Here is a 22,415-nt window from a genome sequence, read left to right as displayed (position 1 = left end):
CCTCTTTAATCATGTCGTGAGTCTCTTTGCCCGTTTTACCAAGCTTTACACAAAATTTAATCGCGTATCGCTGATCCAGTAAACCCTCCATGATTCTCCGTGACGAGGCGTTTCGACAGGGGTTCACAGTACAAGCGATCTGCTCTCTTGAACGGTTGAGAGCCGACTGCCGATTTTTCCCAGCGTTCTCAATATCCCCCTTCACCGATCCTCCGCGCGCAGACCACCTCTAGTCCGCCCGTTCGGCCAGGAAAAAACCAGTCCTACTACTTTCAGAACAGACCCTGTAGTCTTGTAAATAATGTAATTGTGTAAGATGGAATAACCTCCCCTAGACTTCCTCACCTGTTCCCACATTCATTTAGATGTGACTGAACTGTTTACTGATATGTATTTCTTCCATGATGATTTTTCCGCCTGCATTCCACCTGCAAATAAATCGTGCTTTGAGTTTGGCCTGTTTAAAGCCCAGGAGGTTGGTATAGATTGGGTATTGCTTGAGGTATGGCCTTTTTTGCCACTGAAATTAAAACCGTAGTGAACTTTTGATTCATTTCATCAACACTTAGCTCACTTGTAAAGACTTCCGAGTTTTGCATGTTCCATAAAAAGCGGCCAGTCAGCAAGATGTGTTTTCCAGTGACGCCGTTTAAAATTTGTAATTGGTAGTGATGACTAATAATGCAGGTTTGATGATAGCAGGTAAATGATTGCTGCCATATGAGGTGTCCAGGACTTCCCATTTAAAACAGTAAAAACCCATGGTGAGCAAAAAGCTAAATCCAGGCAATTGAAATTGCATGAAGTAGGAGAGAAATAGGTTACCGCACCTGACTTTAAAAGACAGATATTATTAGACAAAATAAAAGCTTCAATAAGCTGCCCTCCCTGGTCAGCTCTATCACTGCCCCGAAGTGCACAATGGGCATTAAAATCTCAGACTAAAGGAAAAAGCTCAGGCAACTGTTCTATAAATTTTCCAGTTCTGTAATTTTAACATGGGTATGAGGAAGAATGTAAATTGAACAGATGGTGACAGTTTTGTATGATAAAACAGTGACAGCTACAGCTTCAAAAGTACTGTTTAAGTGAACATTACAGGTAGGTGCGCCACTTTGCGAGACTATAACAGCTTCTCCTGACAAGCGGCTGGAATGTTCACGGTCCCTTCGGGCAACAGTAAAACCTTTAATCAATTGTCTATTTTTAGGGCCTAGATTTGTTTCTTGTAGGCAAAATGCTACAGGTGATAAGCTGTTTATTAAGACTTTAATGTCACTTAAATTGTGAATCAAGCCTCTACAATTCGAATGTGATAAAAACCATAGTGATGAAATTGAGAATGTTAATATACGTGTATGAGCTTAAAAGTTGTAGGTGACATGGGTTAAGCAGTTGTACTATATGCAAGAGCAGCACCATTCAGGTTACCGGTCCCTTTTCCGGCACAGTTACTAAGAGCTTGTCTTTCTTAGTACACTCCAGAAAGCGCCAATTTTTTTGGAGTCGATGACGCCGGAGTTTTTGGGCCGACCTCCGTAGCCTTCTCCGAGCCACTGGATGATCAAGAACCAGGCACTGAAACGCAGGGCTCAGGCCTTGGAGCTTAATTTAGCCTAGGGTTCTGCAAAATCGGTGTCTGCAGACCCGTCTTTGATGATGATGGAGAAGCAGATTGCTACCACCAAGGTAGCAGGATGGAGGTAGCAAGGATGGAGGAGCAAGGTAGCAAGGACGGAGTTACTACAGGACCACAGACTGTGACCCCTGTAGGCCCCCTGAGGCCACCGTGGCACTGCTCCCTGCATGCCGCATTGGCATAGGTTGTTTGAGGTAAGTGAGATCAGGGTGTCTACCAAGTTGACATTTCCAAATTCCCTAAGTTTTCCAGGTTTTCCCTGAGTGCCTTTGCGAAATTCCCTGAGTGATGCAGAACTATGTTTTATGTCAAGACGGGCTGGAACCATATCGCCCGATGCTCTCACTCTTTCATAAGCACATGAAAATTTAAAAAAAAAACCGACTTAATTTAATTTGAATACTGAGGAGTAGTGTTTATGCTATTCAAAAAAAAAAAAGAATAGAAGGGAGGGGTTAGTAAAATGCACAGCAAATAAAATGTCTTCAAAAGAAATTGCAAATCGAGTCAGACATTCTCAAATACAAATAAAAAGGAGATGCATACAGAAGCAAATATTTTCGAACATGAGCTATTTATACCAACTGATAGCAAGCTCAGTGGTATGAGGCCCGAATTTTGTCACAATTCAGAGTCTCTCTCAAAAGCTCGTAAGTTAACCTCAACTGTCCTGACATGCTCACAGCCCGCGCACGACGCCTCAGTGTTGTGTTTCACTGCTTTAAAGAATTTATTTTGCTTTGTATGAGGGACACCTGCATCTCGGCGTCAGCCAAGAGTGTTTTTTGAGCTCAGGCTCCTTCAAAGAAGCGCTCGCATACTTCATTCCCCGTTCATTCCTCAATGCGTCGGTCCTTTCTGTTCTCGTGCTCCTTCTGTCACGCGTTCGTATTATGGACCATTTGAAGCATACTCTTGGTCAATTTACAGTCAACGTCCAATTTTTGGGACCCCCTAGGGGCCGCGAAAACTTCCGAAAAGTCAGGCAGTTCGAAAAAATAAATGCATGTCTTTTACTGCTTTTAAGGGCTCAAATCGACACAGGCACGTCTGGAAAAGCTCTGAATGCCTGTCAGTACACTTATTAGGCATAGCGGGACTCCTACTGTGACAGGAGAGGGCGGGTGCATGCGTGTAAAATTAAGGAATACATACTGTGTCCCGTGACAATTGCCCCTTCCTACGCTTGTTAAGCTTCACCGCAACACTTTTGCTAATGCTTCACCGTTTTACACAACTGTACTGAGACAAAACTAACTTTCAGGAACCAGCATTATGGAATGCGTCCTGCTTTCCGAGCTTCGAAGAAAAAATTATTGTTGACAGCGGAGAAATGTAAGAAAGACGGCACCGAACGTCAAGCAGCAGCCGCAGTAGTGGCTATGGCTGCCAGCGGATCTGCGTGCGATAGTGCCGGTTCGAGGCGGCGAGGTAATCAAAATGGCAGCGGTGCTGGCTTTGATTAATGCCGTTTCGGACCTGCGGTCATGCAGAATGTCCGGAAAATCGGACGCCAAAGAGTTCTTGCATCCCAAATTTCAGACGTTCTGATACATTGACTCTATGGGGTATGTTGTGGTGCCGCGAAGCCGTCCAAATTATCGGGAATCCGGAAAGTCGGTCGTTGACTGTACACTGGCAACTGCTCCAGCCGACGACAGGGCGTCAAAGACGATTTGTTACAATTTCTGTCTGTTACTCGAGCCAGCATTACCGCGACTTTCGACTTTTTCAATAAAATTACAGCTAATTTTCCCTGATGGAGGCACAAATTCCCCGAGTTTTCCCCGAGTTTTTCCAGACTACTAAAAATACCTGAGAATTCCCAGTCTTCCCGGTTGGTAGACACCCTGGAGATTGTTTTTTTCCTTGTTTCATAAAAGGAGATCATCTCCTTCACAGTGAGTGCAATTATCTCCTTATCCTTCTTCCAGCAAAGGCATGATCATGAAGAAGCTGAACGATCTCCTTTGCAGTTTGTATGATGTGGAGGAGCATTGAAGTTCCTTGTTTCATAAAAGGAGATCATCTCCTTCACAGTGAGTGCAATTATCTCCTTCTCCTTCTTCCAGCAAAGGCATGATCATGAAGAAGCTGAACGATCTCCTTTGCAGTTTGTATGATGTGGAGGAGCATTGAAGTTGTCCAATGGGCGACAATTAGCTCAACATTTTGCGCACGATTGTGATGCACGATTGTGGTGCATGCTCAAACCTCTGGCACTTGAAGCACCACCTTGGCAGTTTTCATAATAAAGCGTTAAAGATGAAGACGAAGGAACACATACGACAGGACTGGCGCCCAAATCAGGGTACCGCCTTGGGTTTGGGATATAGTTTCGCGTTGATCTTCACATACCGTCCATTGAGTGAACTAGGCACAATACTAGTACCAAAAGTATCACATGTTTGGTGGGGAGTTGTTCATCATTTCCTTGGATAGTTATTCATTGAACCTTAATTACTGTAATGAAGATGAGCAGCCTGTGCCTCAGCAGCATCGCCACTGGCATGAGCTCATCATTCCTGCCCTTCACGGAACGCTTGCGACTATTCCCCGTTCGCCTCAGTGTGCTGCTAAAAAATCTCTTAGCATTGCATTTTGTTCTTCGAACCCTTCAAGGAGTATTTCATCACTCTAGTTTAGGAAATCTTCTGATATTGCCCCCCTGCTTGTGTTTAGCGAACAATGTGCTAAGATTGTGACCCTGATACCCCACTCATACAGCAAGCTTTTGCAACTAGTCTTTGTTTTTGAGTTCAAGGAGCAGGTTCTCGCTTGACAGCTTGACATTTTTGAGACTGTAGTATTTCCCAATTTTTTCTGCGAGGCATTTAGACACCAAGAATGGAGATATATTTCTTACTGGTGTGGGTCCTTCAACGTGCATGACATTATAACATAGAAATGTTTCTGAATTGCTTCGGAAAGTGAATTGAAAAGTTGCTTCACTGTGCCCTATTTTCATACGGCTCTAAAAGGGGGGGGGGGAGAATTTGCCATCACATCATGTGAATATATGGTGGCGATGGCAGCCACCCACCACCAAGCCCAACAAGGGGACACTACAAGGTTCGGAAAATACCTGTAGGCACCAGCTATGCAACGCCGCTGTAACCTTATATACCCAAGGCTGGATATAATGAACACGGTCAAAACTTGCTGCCTAGAAAACCAGAAGTAAAGGAAGTGAGTAGAAGACAGGAAAGATTGAAAGAGAGAGAGAAAGATGAAGATTGAACAGGAGGACAGGAAAAGGCAACTACTGAATTCTACCAAGTGGGTCGGTTCGAGGGTGCCGTCTACGTGAAGCAGAGGCCAAAGAGGTGTGTTGCCACTTTCAAATCCATTAATTTACAATTTCTTTATTTATTTAGTAAGTACAAGTAATTTCGCCTGTGTTGTCCTTGGTGTCTTTGTTTGTCGGCTTCTTATGATACGATTAATAAAAATCGGGCCACTCGGTTAACTCCTTTTCTTCTCGTTCCTTTATTATGGTGGGCAGGAAATATTCTTATTAGTATTATTATTAGTATGGGCAGGAAATCTCACTTGCAGTGCTGCAAAGAGCCTAATAATTTTGTGTGGAATTAACCTACATGAATTTCACCTTGAGCAGTTTAATCAGTAATTTTCCATGACTCTACTCACTAAAATGACAGCTTCCCTGACAATTCCATGGCTTTTCCAGGTGATCTAAATTTTCCTGACTATTCCAGGTTTTCCAGGTCGCTAGACACCTTGAGTTTTCCATAAACAGTTGAAACCCATTGAGTTCTATGTCCAATAGCTGAAAGACCACCAAAACCATGCTAGTGACATCAAATAAGTGTGACACACTCAATGCACAGAACATGATGGCTGTGATAATAGCATACAGCACTTGTTGGGGACGTTAGGATACCACACCAGACCTCTTATTTATGTTGCCGGCTTCACTTACTCAGCAATTGTTCCAAGTGCGAGTACTCAATTTGTGTGGCAGAGGGCAGCAGCAATCCACTAAAAGGTAGTTTTGAATGCCCAAAGTGCATGTAGTATGCACTACAGGACAAAGGTCAGCCCACTTCATAATGAAAAGTCCCTACAACTGCATCATTTCTAAGATTCAACATTTCCTCTTTCTATTTAGCACCCTTTGTTTTGATTCTTATTTCAAGACACATTTCCTTTCTTTCTTTCTAACACTTATCTTTTTAGCAACTACTTTATTTACACAGCAGTTCACCAGTTAGACAATTAGGCTCTTTTAATAACAAACAAGAAGTGGACTTTTAATTTTCTTATATCAAGAAATCATTTTGCGGAATTTTCACACTGCCTCATGCAAATGTTTTTTACACATTGACAGTTGTAAGGTGCCATCCAGGCAGTTTTCTCCCCCAAGAACTTTTTCATAAAGGGATATATAGTACAAGTAAATCTCATGTTGTGATGTTGTGAGGGGGCCCGGGTATTCCTGCCCAGCACAGGAATTTTGGAATTTTAATGCGAGAGCATTTTGGGTGCCATGTCACAGAAAATCTGGTATAAGCCTACGGCTTCCGTTGTTGGACGTCGTTTTGGCAGAAAATTTTCGAACCACACATATCCAGGCCCTCCATGTCACGCAAGGAAGTTACTGAACTAATTGAATTTCCCAAGCTAAAATACGTAGAATAATTGTAAAGTCTGACTTATCCACAACCTACAGAGATGATAGCATTGAATTGTAATTTGAATATATCAGAAAACATAATTCTGTTACGCAAAAACTCAAAGAAACCCTTTTTCCAGCATTTCTACCATTCATAGAACGGCCACGGAGCGGCGCACCCGGTTTCTTGCAACGCCTCCAGATGGTGCTCACCTCTGCCGCATCGCGGCCCCCAGCAAGAGGCCGCAATTCTACCAGAAAGCCCACCTCCCCGCTAGCGTTTCTCGATAAACATTATGGTTACATATGCCGCAGTTGCTGGGAAGCATGAGAAGCAGTCAGGGATCTTTGAATGCTATCGCATACCACTCTTAAAGGCGAATCTTAAAGGTCCTCGAAATTTTTCTATTATTAAAGGGAAGCCGAAGAGTTTTCCATAAAAAATGAGTGAAGAGCTGTACGTAATGGTTTTCAACCCTCCGAATTCGAATATCGCATCGAAATTGAGTGAAAGAAAGCGCAAACAGATTTTATTTCGACGAAAAGTGCAGCAGCAGACTCGGGCAGCTCGCGCACCTCGTTCCCGCCTGGGATTGGTTGGGCGCCTCGTGACATCAACATTGGGGTTCGTCCGAACCGGCCGCTACTGCCACACATTAAGCATGGTGCAAGGTGGTTTGGCGCTGTGGTTTGGTGAGACGGCAATGGTAAATTTCGAGAGCTTGCATTTCTCTGAGGAGTTCGGCGTTGCTCCCTACATGTATATGTAGCCGGCCTTTCCAAGAAGCAAAAGATGCTGTTAGCAAGCAGTACTTTCGACGCAAACGAAAGCAAAGTGTTAGCATCTCCGCGTGTTAGAAATGTTCTTTGGTGAGCATGTTTTTTGCAAAGCTGTATTCAGCGATCCAGTGAGTTCGTTTCCGAGCAAACAACTGTACTGCTATGTTCCTGCATGCCTCCTCGTGGAACGCAAGGAGGGATGCGATCATCGGCATTTGTGCGCTGTCCCAAAGCTGTTGGCAATCTACACAGATGGTTTACATGCGGGAAAAGTTTTCTGGCTCTTGTAGCACATGTAGTGTCCATCAGCGCACCATCCGCACGCTACTCGTAATCAGAAAGGCAGCGAATTCTGTCGGCTACGTGAGACAGCCTGTTTCTCTCTGTGCGCGAGGGGGAGTGCAGCGTCCTGGCGTGCGCCTGCTTTCAAACACATGAAAACTTTACACTTGCACTGCATCATGGTAGCTGCATGTTGGCTGTTTCACAACACACGTGCGAATAGAGAATTAACGGCGGTTTGCGACGAAACCTGCGTCAAGGGTGGGAGATGAACATGTACCTTCAGTTCAGCGTGCTGTTAAGAACGGCCCAGCTGAGGTGCAAGTGTTGCCAGCCAGTTGCAACAACGGGCGTCAACGCTTCCTGGAGCGCCGCCGCAAACCTCTAGCCACGGCGTCACTAAGTCGCCCTTGTGACTGAATGCGTTCGGCGGGCCAACTATTGTTACTGTTACGTTTCGCCTACGACGCGCGGTATAGCCGGCGCGGATGCAACGGACGCCGGGGCTTCGTTCAAAGCGGCGGACATTTTGGCCCGTTCAGCGCCGCCGATACGCCTCCCCACCAAGCGTGTCCAGGCATGTTTCAATGCCACGTGTCTTGGTGTGCGCGCGCGTGTGTGTGTGCATGTTGGTGCCCACGCTTGTCAAAGCGCGGCAGCTGGGGAGAGGAGCTCCCCCAACTGTGAAGCGAGGAGGTCTGACCGGTGCCGGCCCGGCGGATGCGTCACCTACTCGTCTCAACGTGCCCGAGCGGCGCATCACGTGCGCCTCTGACGAGGCGTTCCTTCTTGCCCTCAACTGCGAGAGTATAAAAGCAGCCGCCCCCGGACGCCAAGAGAGAGGCTCCGATTTCTTCAGTTGAGTTACGTGCTCTCCCGTCTCTCCACTTCGGTCGGCCTGACCGCCCGCTCTTTTGCGATGCTAGAATAAACAAGTTGTTCTGTTACCAGTCGACTCATGCTTTGCCGGGACCTTCGGATGCTTCCAGTTGTGCCCCAGGCCGCCAGGCCAACGCTACCCTTGGGGCTGGCGACCCAGGTGCAACAACGGGTGTCAGCGCTGAGATTCCAACAACTGTCTGCCAGCGGTGAGATAGCGACAACGGAGGCCAGCAGCGAAGATATGCGGTTCACTGTATGCTGAGCAGCACAACGACCATCCGGGAGCAGTGCAACGAGCCCTGTGTGACGACTGGTTGCCTGCAACGGAACGACTGCACTGAATTCTTGGCTGCGAGGTTTGGTGAGTGCGGGACTTTCTTCTTCTGAGTTTTGCCAGGCTTTTGTTAGTGTCAGAAACAGAGCTGGTAATTGTGGTTGTCGTTGCTGCCGGGTTAGTTTGCGGCAAGACAATAGTAGGCAGTAGAGAAAGCAGCATTCAGAGCAGCCATGGATTTGAAATCGTTGCGCAAACCGGAATTGCTGGAGCTTGCAAGAGAGTTGGGTCTGGATGTCTCAGACAAACTCAGAAAACCAGAACTGCTAAGGGCTATTCTTGAGTTAGAAGCTGAGGATGACGAGCTGTCGGAATGCCTTGAGGCCATTGAGGAGAGGGAGACGGCAAAAAGACAGGAGCGCGAACTTAAAGAGCAAAAAGAGAAACAGGAGCGCCAACTTAAAGAACAGAAAGAGAAAGATGAGCGCGAACGAAAAGAACAAAAAGAGAAAGAAAGAGAACAGCCCGACCGTCAACACGCTTTGGAAATGAAGCGTCTCGAGGTAGAGATGGAACGCGCTCGTAATGGAAGTCAGGCACACGGTGCAGGAGAACGAGTATCGTTCAAAATGACTGACCTGATGCGGCCGTTTAAGCTTGGAGAGGACATTGGTTTGTTCCTGGTTAACTATGAGCGAACGTGCGAGAAGCAGGGGTTCTCTCGGGAAACGTGGCCACAGCGCTTGCTCACTTTGTTACCCGGCGAGGCGGCCGACGTAGTCGCTCACTTGAAGAGAGAGGAAGCAGAGGATTTCGACCTAGTGAAATCGAGTCTGCTAAAAAAGTACAGGCTGTCAGCGGAGGCGTTCCGTCGGAAGTTTCGGGAAAATGAGAAAGGCAAAAGTGAGTCATATACAGAGTTTGCCTACAGGCTTATGTCAAACATGCAGGAGTGGCTCAAAGAAGAGAAAGCGTTTGGTGACCACGAGAAAGTTCTGCAGTGTTTCGGGCTGGAACAGTTTTATAGTCGGTTACCTGAGAACGTGCGGTACTGGGTCTTGGATAGGCCAGACGTTAGTACAGTGGCTAAAGCCGCTGAGCTAGCCGAGGAGTTTGTGACGCGTCGGGCTTGCGGAGCTAAGGACGGTCAAAAGGGTGAATTTGGCTCGAAGTTTGAGAGGCCAAAGTTCACGCCCATGAGAGCAAGGGGGGACACATGTAGTGCGGATGCGAGTGAAAGTCCGACCGAACGTAAGGAGACAGCGGCAGCCGAAGCCGAACGCAGAAAGCGGCTCGAGACGAGGCAAGCGCGCGTGTGTTATACGTGCCAGAAGCCGGGTCACTTTTCGACGCAGTGTCCGGAAACAAAAACAAAAGTCGTGTTTTTGTCATTATGCAGCGCTGACGAGAACATGAAGCTTCTCGAGCCTTACATGCGAGACCTCCTCGTGAACGGGAAAGAGTGCCGAGTGCTTCGCGATTCCGCAGCTACGATGGATGTAGTTCACCCCTCTTACGTAGAACCCGATATGTTCACGGGCGAGTGCGCATGGATCAAGCAAGCCGTAGAAGCTCATAGCGTGTCTGCCCGTAGCAAAAGTGCTTATTGAAGGACCTTTCGGAGCGCTTGAGACGGAGGCCGCAGTGTCATCTATGCTGCCCCCCCAGTACCCGTACCTATTTTCGAACAGGTCCGATCACCTCCTGCGCCAGAAGGGGCTTTTGTTTGGTGAGGCTAGCGTTCAGGCCTTAACCAGATCGAAGGTTCGGGAGCTCGCTGCAAAGGCGGTAGTTGCGGGGCCGAAGTTGTCGAACAATGAGAAAGGGTCAGAGGCGCAGCAAGCTGATATTCAGAGCACGTCCGAACTGAATAAAATTGAGCCTGTAGCGTTGAAGGCACCAGATACTGGAGAAAGAATGCCCGACACGGGAAAGTTAGAAGAGCTATCCGCAGATTTGCTCATCGCGCCTACGTCAGACGGACTTAATAGGTTGCTAAAAGTCAGCCGGTCGGCTTTGATAGCCGAGCAAAAAAAGGATGGCAGCCTAGAAAACATACGCTGCATTGTCAAGGAAGGTATCGCCAAGAAAAATGCTCGTTTTGTGGAAAGAGGTGGGGTCCTGTACCAGAAGTATCTAGACCGCAGGGGAGTGGAGTTCGATCAGCTGATCGTTCCTCAGTGCTACCGTCAGGATCTGTTGCGCTTGTCGCATGGAGGTTCGTGGTCCGGACACCTAGGAGTTAAGAAGACTAAGGACCGTCTCTTGCAAGAGTACTATTGGCCAGGGTGTTTTCGTGACGCAGAACACTTTGTGAGGACATGTGACACCTGTCAGCGGGTGGGCAAACCAGGGGACAAATCGAGGGCGCCGTTGAAGTTGGTACCTATCATTACGTAGCCTTTTAGACGGCTCGTTATTGATACAGTGGGACCTCTGCCGGTAACAGCCACGGGGTACAGACACATTTTGACTGTGATCTGCCCAGCGACAAAGTTCCCTGAAGCAGTGCCGCTTAAAGAACTCAGCTCAGTTGAGATAGTCAATGCACTACTGTCCATATTTGCGCGAGTTGGTTTTCCTGCGGAAATCCAATCAGATCAGGGCACAGTGTTTACTAGCGCTTTGACGACAACTTTTCTCGAAAGGTGTGGGGTAAAGCTGTTACACAGCTCGGTGTACCACCCACAGTCGAATTCCGTTGAGAAGCTCCACTCCGTCATGAAGCGCGTGTTGAGAGCATTGTGTTTTGAACAACAAACGGACTGGGAGCTGTGTCTGCCTGGGGTGATGTTTGCATTAAGGACCGCGCCGCATGCGGCTACGGGGTTTTCGCCAGCTGAGCTGGTGTTCGGTCGCTCGCTTCGGTCTCCGCTTTGCATGCTTCGAGAATCGTGGGAAGGCAGGGGCGACAACCCAGTCGTGGTGGAGTACGTGCTTAGGCTCCTCGAACGCTTAAGAAGGGCACAGGAGTTGTCAGGTGAAGCAATGGCAAAGGCCCAGCAGAGGGCCAAGGTTTATTATGATCGGACAGCCAGGGCCCGTCGTTTTTAGGTGGGCGATGAGGTCATGATATTACGCACATCGCTAAAAAACAAACTCGACGTGCAGTGGGAGGGCCCAGCACGAATTGTTCAAAAGCTGTCGGACGTCAACTACGTGGTGAGTGTGCCAGGAAAACGGAAAGCACAGCAAGTTTACCACTGTAATCTGTTCAAACTCTATAAGCAACGGGAAGCAGTGGTGTGCATGATGGTAAACGTTCCCGAAGAGCTTCCGGTTGAGCTTCCGGGACTAGGCTCAGTAACGAAGAGGGAAGACACCGATCAAGTCATTAGTGACTTAATCAGTAAAGCACCGCTGTCGCCTGAGCAGAAAACCGAACTACACCAGCTCTTACAAGAGTTTCAAGGTCAGTTATCTGAGAGGCCTGGTAGGACTTCTGTCCTTACTCATGATATAGAACTTGCCTCCCCAGAGCCAGTACGATCCAAGGCGTACCGGGTGTCACCCCGCCAGCACGATATTATGGAGGCTGAGGTAAAGAAAATTCTACAGCTCGGTGTTATTGAGGCGGGTGAGAGTGATTATACCTCCCCTTTGATTTTAGTTGAGGTACCGGGCAAGGAACTTCGTCCTTGCGTCGACTACCGCAGGCTTAATTCCATCACTAAGGATCAAATTTATCCGATCCCTAACATCGAGGAGCGCCTTGAGAAAGTAAGTAGCGCTCAGTTTATTTCCACCCTAGATCTTGTCAGGGGTTATTGGCAGGTTCCACTTACAGAAGAGGCTAGTAGGTACGCGGCGTTCATTTCACCAATGGGAACATTCCGTCCTAAAGTGTTGAGTTTTGGCTTGAAGAACGCGCCATACTGTTTTTCAAGCCTCATGGATAAAGTGTTGCGGGGACAGCAAGAATTCGCTTTACCGTATTTAGACGACATAGCGATATTCTCCGCATCCTGGTCTGAGCATATGGCACACTTGCGGGCAGTGCTAACCCGCCTGCGCGAAGCGGGCTTGACAGTCAAGGCTCCCAAGTGCCAGTTAGCACAGGCCGAGGTTGTCTACCTCGGTCACGTGATTGGTCGGGGTCGTCGCCACCCCTCTGAAATAAAGGTGGCCGCTGTGCGAGACTTCCCGCAACCGCGCACGAAGACCGATATTCGGTCGTTCTTAGGTGTTGCCGGCTGCTATCAGAGGTACATCCCCAGGTACTCTGATATCGCGGCTCCCCTGACGGATGCTCTAAGAAAAACAGAGCCCCAAACAGTCGTCTGGGACGAGACAAAGGAAAGAGCTTTTAGCGCCCTAAAGAGCACCCTAACAAGCCAGCCTGTGCTACGATCGCCAGACTACACAAAACGGTTCGTTGTTCAGTGCGATGCTAGTGAGCGAGGCATGGGCGTTGTACTGTGCCAACGGGAAAATGGAGAAGTGGAACACCCCGTCCTGTATGCTAGTCGTAAGCTGACCAGTCGTGAGCAGGTGTACAGCGCCACCGAGAAAGAGTGTGCGTGTCTCGTGTGGGCCGTTCAGAAATTGTCATGCTACCTAGCCGGCTCGAGGTTTATCATTGAGACGGATCACTGCCCTCTCCAATGGCTGCAGACCATCTCTCCCAAAAATGGCTGCCTCCTGCGCTGGAGCCTCGCTTTGCAACAATATTGCTTTGAGGTGCGTTACAAAAAGGGGAATCTGAACGGTAACGCCGATGGCTTAAGTCGAAGCCCCTAACGTAGGAATCAGCCTCAGAGTTGTTTGTTACTGATGTTTTTCTTCCTGAGGCAGGATATTTAACATATTGCTTTTGTTTAGTGTTTCGAAGTGATGACGTGCTTTCTAGTGCAATTTTCCAATTTGTGGACGCGTTCTGAGTGCTGCTAGACTACTGTAAGGAACTAGGCAGTGGTATAAAAGGGGAAAGAGCCTGGCAGGACTTGGTGAGGGTTGTTTCGTGCTTGCTGACTGAGCGGTTGAGTTTCGGCGTAGTTCTAACGCTTGCCGGGAACGAGAACAAAAATGTCAACTCTCCCGAAGTCACTTTGCAGTGTCCTGTGTGAACCTGAACGAGAGAACGAGGCCTTCTCTGTGCGCTGCGCTCAAGAAACGCCGAAGGACGCCCGACTTCGGTTATGAGCATCATCGAGTGACATCCCTCCGGACAGCGGATGCAGTCCCCTGACCATCGGGATCTCCTTCCCCCGGCGGGGCGGTCTGTTACGTTTCGCCTACGACGCGCGGTATAGCCGGCGCGGATGCAACGGACGCCGGGGCTTCGTTCAAAGCGGCGGACATTTTGGCCCGTTCAGCGCCGCCGATACGCCTCCCCGCCAAGCGCGTCCAGGCATGTTTCAATGCCACGTGTCTTGGTGTGCGCGCGTGTGTGTGTGTGCATGTTGGTGCCCACGCTTGTCAAAGCGCGGCAGCCGGGGAGAGGAGCTCCCTCAACTGTGAAGCGAGAGGAGGTCTGACCGGCGCCGGCCCGGCGGATGCGTCACCTACTCGTCTCAGCGTGCCCGAGCAGCGCATCACGTGCGCCTCTGACGAGGCGTTCCTTCTTGCCCTCAACAGCGAGAGTATAAAAGCAGCCGCCCCCGGACGCCAAGAGAGAGGCTCCGATTTCTTCAGTTGAGTTACGTGCTCTCCCATCTCTCCACTTCGGTCGACCTGACCGCCCGCTCTTTTGCGATGCTAGAATAAACAAGTTGTTCTGTTACCAGTCGACTCATGCTTTGCCGGGACCTTCGGATGCTTCCAGTTGTGCCCCAGGCCGCCAGGCCAACGCTACTCTTGGGGCTTGCGACCCAGGTGCAACAACGGGTGTCAGCGCTGAGATTCCAACATTACCGAATCCACCAGCGCCGCCCTGTTCTGCTATGAGTGGGGGAGTTGCCGCGGGAACGTCGACGAAGGCCCCTTCCCATGCACCGACCAAGACGCAGGACAATGGCTACCCGGGCACGCTACCCGGGTCAGCTACGAGTTCTACGAAGCCCCTCTGACGTCGGCTCCGGACCGTGCACCTGTGTGTGTGTATGTGTAAGCCGTCCCAGGGAGAGGCGGCGTGTTTACAATGACTGGACGAACGTTTCCGTCCCCTTGGAATCAAGGGGGGACCGAGTGCTTATAAGCCGCGGTTGTGCGGATGCTCGACACACTTTTCATAAGCAGTCATGTTGGACGGAGACACTCTCTCAAGCAGTCGTGTTAGACTGATGAACTGCATGTAAATAAACCGTTATTCCTCGTTCTCGATGAGAAGCAGTCCTTCCCTTCATCAACGTCCTCAGCGTGGATAAGTTGGACGACGGCATGGGCCACCTCCTACTCCTCCTACCTCCTAATTTATGCCGGACTCCAATCTTGGCAACGGATCACGAGCGATGGGATTGAGCCCCCAATCATAACAGTGCTAACACGAAGGAGCTAGCAATTTCGTGTATTCATAAGGTCTTCCAAGACCAGTTACCATCAGTCCGCCCGCACCCATCCCACCTTTGTGCGTTCGTTGGCCCGAGCTTTTCGCGCTGTGTTTAGAAAGCCTGCTAGCAGAAAGCCGTACTCTCACTCACTCACGCATTATTGATAAACTCTGGTAATAATCGTCGTCATGGAAGTGGTTAGAGCACAGCACTGTTGTTCTTGAGCACTTGAAATTCTTTCGATTCACAGCAGCCTCCCACTTAGCTGCAAGCTTCTTGTCTTGCGGGGAGTAATAGAACATCGTCGCGGCCGCCGGTGTTCGTGCAGCCGTAGGCTGCACAGGACGCCGGCATGAACGGCCCACCACTTCAATTAATGCTGCGCACGTCAACTACCGCTCTACATACACACAAACAAAGGAATGCAGGCTCAAGCGAGGCAGATTATGACGGCACGCACGCAGAAACAAACGTGGTCAGGCACGTTCGCGGAGACTGTGAAGGAGCGGAACACCAGTGCTGACGTCACTATGCCGTGGTTTCCGGTCTCCGCTCGCATCGTCAGCGTCAGCAGCAGCACGCGGCGCTCGACGGGGGGCGGAGCAACAGCGCAATTTTAACCGGCGATTACGTCGTTCCTAAGTAAGAAATCCAGTCCAAAATTTTACGTGCATGGTTTATAAGGTTCCCGCATCTGTATATGAGTGTCTTATTGAATTCGACAGACTTTTCAGCTTCCCTTTAAGGTGAAAGCCTTAAGTGGCTCGTTGCAATGGCTCGTACCCGAAAAAAGTGACGTCTGGTCCAGTGATACAAAAAAAGTTGACGAGTGGTAGAAAAATATCATCATTAGCAATGGCTCATACCCGAAAAAGAAAGTAACAATCAGGATGGCTCATAGCCCCGTAAGCAAGCAAAGATGCATTGGCCGAGCATGAATGACTAAATGAAAGAAAAAAAGAATGAAGGCAAGAAAGAACAAAGATTGGAAGAGAAAAGATGGAAAGCAAGATAGAACGAGAGAAAGAATGAAAGAACCTTTAGATAGTGCATTAGGTGCTTACATGTGTTGTTCAGAAGATCAACCTACAGCACAATATATTTACTTCACAATGTAGCTTGTCACAATCTTGCAAGAACTCTGACCCCTCTGATCTAATAACTTAATGCATTACCACGTGTGCAGCAGGCTTTTGCCTTCATGTGTTACAGGAGTGTAACATGCTGCCAATTGCCTTGACCGGCATCTGCAGGCAACATTCCTTTACTTTGCCTTCCAGTGCCGCTGTGAAAACTCATTTGCCAAGGTGGCACGGCCAGTCCTTAAGGCAGAAATGAGGTGCAGCATGGCTTCAAGCACCCTGTATGCAGGTGGCTTGACTACATAAAAAGCATCATGCTTTAGCATCCTGTCAAGTGGAGGATCAACAGAGTGCCAACAAGACAATGCAGAAGACATATGTAGGGGAACAAGGCATGCACCTGCCTTGTGCTGGAACCCATCACTGCACTTCACCTTTGCTTTCATTGCTTAATTATGGTGGCCAAGGAAGTAATTTTTGTTGTGCAGAATAGCCAACTTGCTGGGTTTTTGCAAAGGGTCAAGTGACCAATGCAACACCTTTCGACCTGTCACGTATCAAGGTAAATCTGTGAAGCAATCCATCGAGTGGACAGGAAACAAAGATTTAATTTGGTGCCAAAAAGATCCTCAAACGAGCTTTTGTTCGAAATTTCCACTTTTTTTCATGGATTGATAGATGTACCATTTTGCACAAATGCTGTGGCTGTGTGATTTCTACACCAAGCTTTTTTTGTCTGCAATGTATGAACATGGCGAGTAGTTCTTTAACAAAGTTCATCTTAAGGGCAACCTACTGTATGTGTGACATCTTGCTTTAAAAAAGGGAGCTAAGCAGAGCTTGACAGCCCAGAATGGTGAGTAGGAAAACTGCATTGAGCTTTGCTTCCCCATCCTGCCTCCCATGTGCTGTTTATTCCTCTGTCTCTAAACACTTCTTTTTGCCAGCAAGATGGTGCTGCAGTAGTAAATATTGTCGACAGTGGTTTTTAGGCAGTGCCATCATGAGGTGCATGCAAATGTCATATTGGGCAGTCAACTAAGTGAATGCATCCTGCACTACAGTGACAAGCACTGCCAACAGCAACTGTTTAGCTACAATATAGAATGTGCTTTAAGTGTTATAAACTTACAAAGCACCTTAAAAACTTGAAATGGAGGTGCACACTAACATGCATTCAGTCATGATGGAAAGAAACATTTTGTTTCTCTTAATTGTCATTCTGATGGCAACAAATTAATTTTTGTTATTTTATGAAGCAGCAATATACTTCTAATGCTCTGCTCATAAATGTGTATCCTATGCAAACTGTTCGTCTTTCACCTGATGAGTCACAATAAACTAGCATTATCTCTGGGCAGAACTGCCTGCACTTTTTCTCCCCCTGTACTGTACAGGAAATGTCTGAAATTTTAAAAAGAAATTAAATGCTAACCATTTTCCCGCCAACACCTCTCTCTACCCCTTCCCCCACAAATGCACAACCACTATAAATCATTCCCTATTCACTCACTCAATAACACATCATACACATGCAAACACACATCATGGAGAGAGACAGAGAGACATTCATTATTGTGAGGTGATTAAAGTAACAAGAATAACAAGCCTCAACTTGCCCCACATAAATACAGCAGATACACACAGCCAAACAGAACAGTACCAAAATGAAATGATATGGGGCACCAGCCCTAGAATAAAAACACTTTTACCAAACATATGCTAAATTGCATTGCAGTGATGGCATCGATGTGCAGTCATGTTTTTATGCTCCAGATATACAACTTCTAATTAAAGTTCAACACAATCTTGCCTAGTGAGATGACTGGAAAGTACAAACTGCAAGCTCATTTTTGTGCTTATTGGTTATGTGGTGCCTCTTAAGTTAGCACAGTATTCACTTTTAATTACACAACAGTATAGCTTCGCTTGCAGTATAGTAGCACCCCCTTCAGCATTAAAAAAACATCTGTACATCAATGCTGCTGTTGGTGTCAGTGAATTGTTACCCCTTGCATAGTTCACCTTATGAACACTGGCTATCCATCTGCATACAATTAATGTTAACATCAAAAAGTAGTGGATCACATGCATTAAGAAAAAAGCAGTATCAGAATATTAGGCATCCCCACTACACGCTCAAGTTGTACAAATGCACTATCTTCAATCTCATTTCACATTTAAGCAGAAGGGTAGGTTCTTTGTACAAGCTTTTCAACCTACTACCTGTGTCGTTAAAGATATCACTTCTATTCAACATGCCAGCCATTTAGCTACAATTTTACAAATCACAGACTAATATGTCTTGAAATAAAACAATAATACATAACAGCCCCCTGAACGAGCCAAATTCTGGTGGTAAAGCAAGAATTCAGCAACACTCACTACAAGCTTTTGCTCCCCCCTCCAACGCCAGAGAAATCTTTTTTACTCACATAACGTTTTAGGAACTTGGTCAGGTATGTGTTCCAGATGTCAAAGACGTTGGGCCACTTAAACAGTGCAATACCCTTTTCATAGGCCTGCAAAATTGGTAAAGTAGGACCTGTCAAATAAAGCATTCATTGCAGTTTTATAGCAAAACCACTTAATCTTACCTTAAATGCTTCCTCAAAATAGTTGTTTTCTTCCAAAAATAGGCCATAATTGATGATGATCTGAGGCGTGGCAATCTTCAAATCGATGATCCGGTCATACACAGCCTTTGCAGACTTGGCATGCGAAGAAAGGTTAAATGGGAAGGTTACTCCATGCTTGTTGCATCTAAAATTACATCTTTCTAGACTATTCAGCATTAGCAGTACACAAGCCTTTATAAAATTCTAAAATGTCACAATACATTGCACAGCACTAACCATATTACAGTGACAAGAGACTATTGTCCCTAAGTAATCTTAATACTGTACTGGTAATGCTTTGCAAGTAACAAACCTTCCAAGATGGAAGAAGCTAACAAAAGCATTTTTTTTTTTTTGGAACAGCTTTGAGCTGTTATGCCAAAACTGAACTATTCCCTTAAAAAATTATTTGTCATTAAATACAGTCATATTTCGTTAGTTCGACCTTGTCAGTACAGACGATACTGAATGACTTATCCAGCAAACTGAATTAAACAAGATGCAGAAAAAAATGCCTAAACACACTGCTGATTCATTTGGCAGTAGTATTCGCCCATTTCTAACACACTCCCAAATCAAATGCACGTCCACGCTCTGTGTGTACAAAGTAGAAATCTAATGCGCACCCAATTTCCCATCGAAAAAAATGGGCATGAGTCTAATATGCATTGCACAATGGCAGCCGGTTTCTAAAGTCGACTTTGCCGCAGTACAGCCTGTTATGCAGTAAAGCATATGAACACCATGAACGCAGTTAGGCTTTGTATTCCACTGCACCGCACAGGCAATTTGCGGCCCCATTTTCTTGGTAAAGAAAGTGTGCAGCAGGCTGAAAATAGGCATTTTTGACAAAAGAGGATGTGTGTTCAATGCGCTCACTCTCCCCTAATAAGCTCAACCGTGACATGCTGCCACTATATCGGCCGCTACTTGGGCCACTATAGGGCTCAGGGAATGTGCATGCTGGCTAGTCAAGTTTGAATTATCTGGTGAAGGCCAATTTTAGGATTGAAATACCGAAAGTTTAGGACCATAGAAATGCGTGGATACCAGCCGTCGGGGCCATCAGTCGGGATTGACTAAACCGAAAAATTGAACTGATTGTAGTCAATTTAACAGAAGTCTACTGTACTATTACGTATTTACTTCAGAACATATACTGGGTAAAACAAATAGGTTGCTCCAGCTGATTTCTTCCATACAGCCTACAAAAGTGCTTTGTCAATCCCTGATCTCGTTGGAGCTGTAATATTTAACATGGTGCTTGCTGTTCGGCTTCTTTGCCCCGTAAATGCTCCAAGCTGCAACTCTGGCAGATTTCACAAACATTTTGCTCTCACTAACATACGCCTGAACTCAAAGCATGAAAAGCAAAATTAATGCACCCAGGCAGAAACATATACAAGAGCACATGAACAGAATGATCACTTTGAAAAAAATGGGACCTCTGCACCTATATATGAAAGACAGTTTACTTTTGGATTAATAATTTTAATACATAGCCAGAAAGCAACGAAGTGGAACCCCTAGTGTGGAACACACAGATGAGGCCACCACACCAGAAGCGATTAGAAATATAAATTTCATAGCCACAGAAGATGAACAGTTGAAGGTGTATAGCATAGCATAGCATTCAAGGTGCATAGCTGATATCATAGGCATCGCCGTAAGTATGGTACATCATATGCCATGTGAAAAATAAAAGAGAGAGAAAAGCTGCATGCATAGTGGGTGCTGTGACTGCTGACCATCAATTAAAAGTATATGTGAGAATTTCAGAACAGTGTTTGTAAATGCTTAAGCATTATCCGTCCACCAAGCATTATCATTGCATAAGCAACAATCTGTCCTGTCCATTTCTAATTCTGTTGTCCATGTGTCTTTAGTGAAATACCCCCTTTTTACAAGATGAACATCCACCAACTATCCCAACTTGCTGCTTTACTTGCCACTCTACCCCGACTGGCAGTCCTTCATGTCCGAATTTACGGCGGAGTTTACCACCGCTGACTACAAGTGTAAATTAAAAGCAGAGCTAGATCAGCGCACTCAGCATCCGGAAGAAAACCTCAAGCAGTTCATTCACGTCATTGCCGAATACTATGACAGTATAGGGAAGCCTGTTTCAGATGCCAAAAAGGTGGTACGCGTACGGGGACAAATGCATCCGACATTCCAAGACCTAGCAGCCAGCATGAGCTTTGCAAACCCGCAAGAAATGGCGAAGGTGGCCGGCCCTATCATGGAACGCGCTTGGCGTCGCCTGCGCTATGCGCCACATATTGCACAAACAGCAGCTGCTTTGGCCTTCGTCTATTCATCTCCGCACACCACTGCAATGCCCAACCAAACCCTCCCGGCCCAGCAAAGAGAGTGGCAGCTGCAGCCTTGGAATTTTCGGCTTCTTAGTGTGTGCGGTCAACGATGCTTCACGCTGGAGCCTCAGAGTGGAACCCTTTACCTGTGCCGTTCGCTCGCACGCCGAACACACCGGGCAACTACACTTTGGCACCGCAACAACTCGGGATTCAAGAACTTTTTTCAAGCGACGCAAGGTACCCCGCGATCTGAGCCGCCAACCCCGCTGTTTTCACTGCACTTCCCCGGAACACCTACAAGCATATTGCCCGGGAAATGGACGAGCGTAGCTGCTTCTCTGGCCGACGGCTACGCGACGTCCCTGCAAGTGCTCGCAACAGCCGGAAATAAAGAACCACTGCTTGAACTGTTGACTGGTAACAGTGTACTTAATGAGCTCATGGAGACTGGAGCAAGCGTAAGCTTAATAGGTAGCCGTGCCATCGCAGCAGCCAAGTGCGCGGGAACCACCTTCAGGTAAGAAGCACGAACCCTAAAGCTTGCTCAGGGTTGGTCACAAACTGCACAATCGGTTCGCTGTCGTATTCATTGGCAAGATGGGTCCAGAAAGCAGCATTTTCTTCTTTTGCCAGAGCTGTGTCACGACGTTGTCCTCGGTTGGTATTTTCTTCAGGTGGAAGGTATTTCTCTCCACATGAACCTTGGTATATGGTCACTGCACTCTGACCCATATGGGCTCGTCAAATTTAGAAAGGCACCGAAGCGGCCATGTGCATCGGATGCTAGACATCGAACCCTGTCAGTCTCTCAGACAGCGTTGTAATGCAATAAGCAAGGTCAAGAGCCTGATGAAAATGTGGCCAGTTCTCTACAGGCACTTTTTGCAGATGTGAAGGATGTATGCCACAATACCACTGAGAGTGGTGAGTGTAGTCAAGAAAACCTTCGGGAGGAGCAGGAGCAGGAACTTAATAACATCCTTGCAGACCACAACTTTTACCACTCTGCAAGGTTGCACGTCCCTGGTGGTTCACAAAATAGACACAGGCAGCCACCCACCAGTTAGATGTAAGCTGCACCCGGTTAACAGCCAAAAGAGAGAAATTCTTGATGGGCGTATCCAAGATTTGCTGGACCAAGAACTCATTGAGCCCTGCTCCAGTTGCTGGGGCAGTGTCCCATATTAGTAAAGAAGAAAACTGGAGGATATCACCTTGCGGTTGACTACAAACCCCCAAATGCTATCACGACTGTGCCAGTATATCCCATGCCCCGTACAGAGTGGGTACTGGCTCAGCTCGGCTGCGCTAGGTGGTTCACGACCCTCAACCTTGCTCAGGACTTTTCAAGTGTTGGTTGCCCCCGAAGATGTACCGAACACTTCATTCCTGTGCCACAGAGGAGTGTTTCAATTCAAGCGAATGCCATTTGGGGTAGCAGGTAGACCGGCAACATTTCAGACTCTCATTGACAAA

The 22,415-nt window shown here is 47.3% G+C and overlaps 1 protein-coding gene across 2 annotated transcripts in view; it reads right to left on the bottom strand.

The window, feature by feature from the left end:
• The window catches only part of fand (Pre-mRNA-splicing factor SYF1 fand), a 118,546-nt gene that overhangs the window by 35,888 nt on the left and 60,243 nt on the right, over positions 1-22,415 (bottom strand). For both annotated transcript variants that reach the window (XM_075701379.1, XM_075701381.1), the window contains 2 exons: positions 18,601-18,714; positions 18,439-18,525 (listed from right to left, as the gene is read on the bottom strand). In XM_075701379.1, coding sequence (XP_075557494.1) covers positions 18,439-18,525; positions 18,601-18,714 — 201 coding nt within the window. The remainder of the gene's footprint in view (positions 1-18,438; positions 18,526-18,600; positions 18,715-22,415) is intronic.

The sequence above is a fragment of the Dermacentor variabilis genome, chromosome 1 (assembly GCF_050947875.1).
Source record: "Dermacentor variabilis isolate Ectoservices chromosome 1, ASM5094787v1, whole genome shotgun sequence".
In the NCBI taxonomy this organism is placed as follows: domain Eukaryota; kingdom Metazoa; phylum Arthropoda; class Arachnida; order Ixodida; family Ixodidae; genus Dermacentor; species Dermacentor variabilis.
The sequence above is the reverse complement of the archived record's forward strand: the minus strand, read 5'-3'. Positions and strand labels throughout refer to the sequence as shown.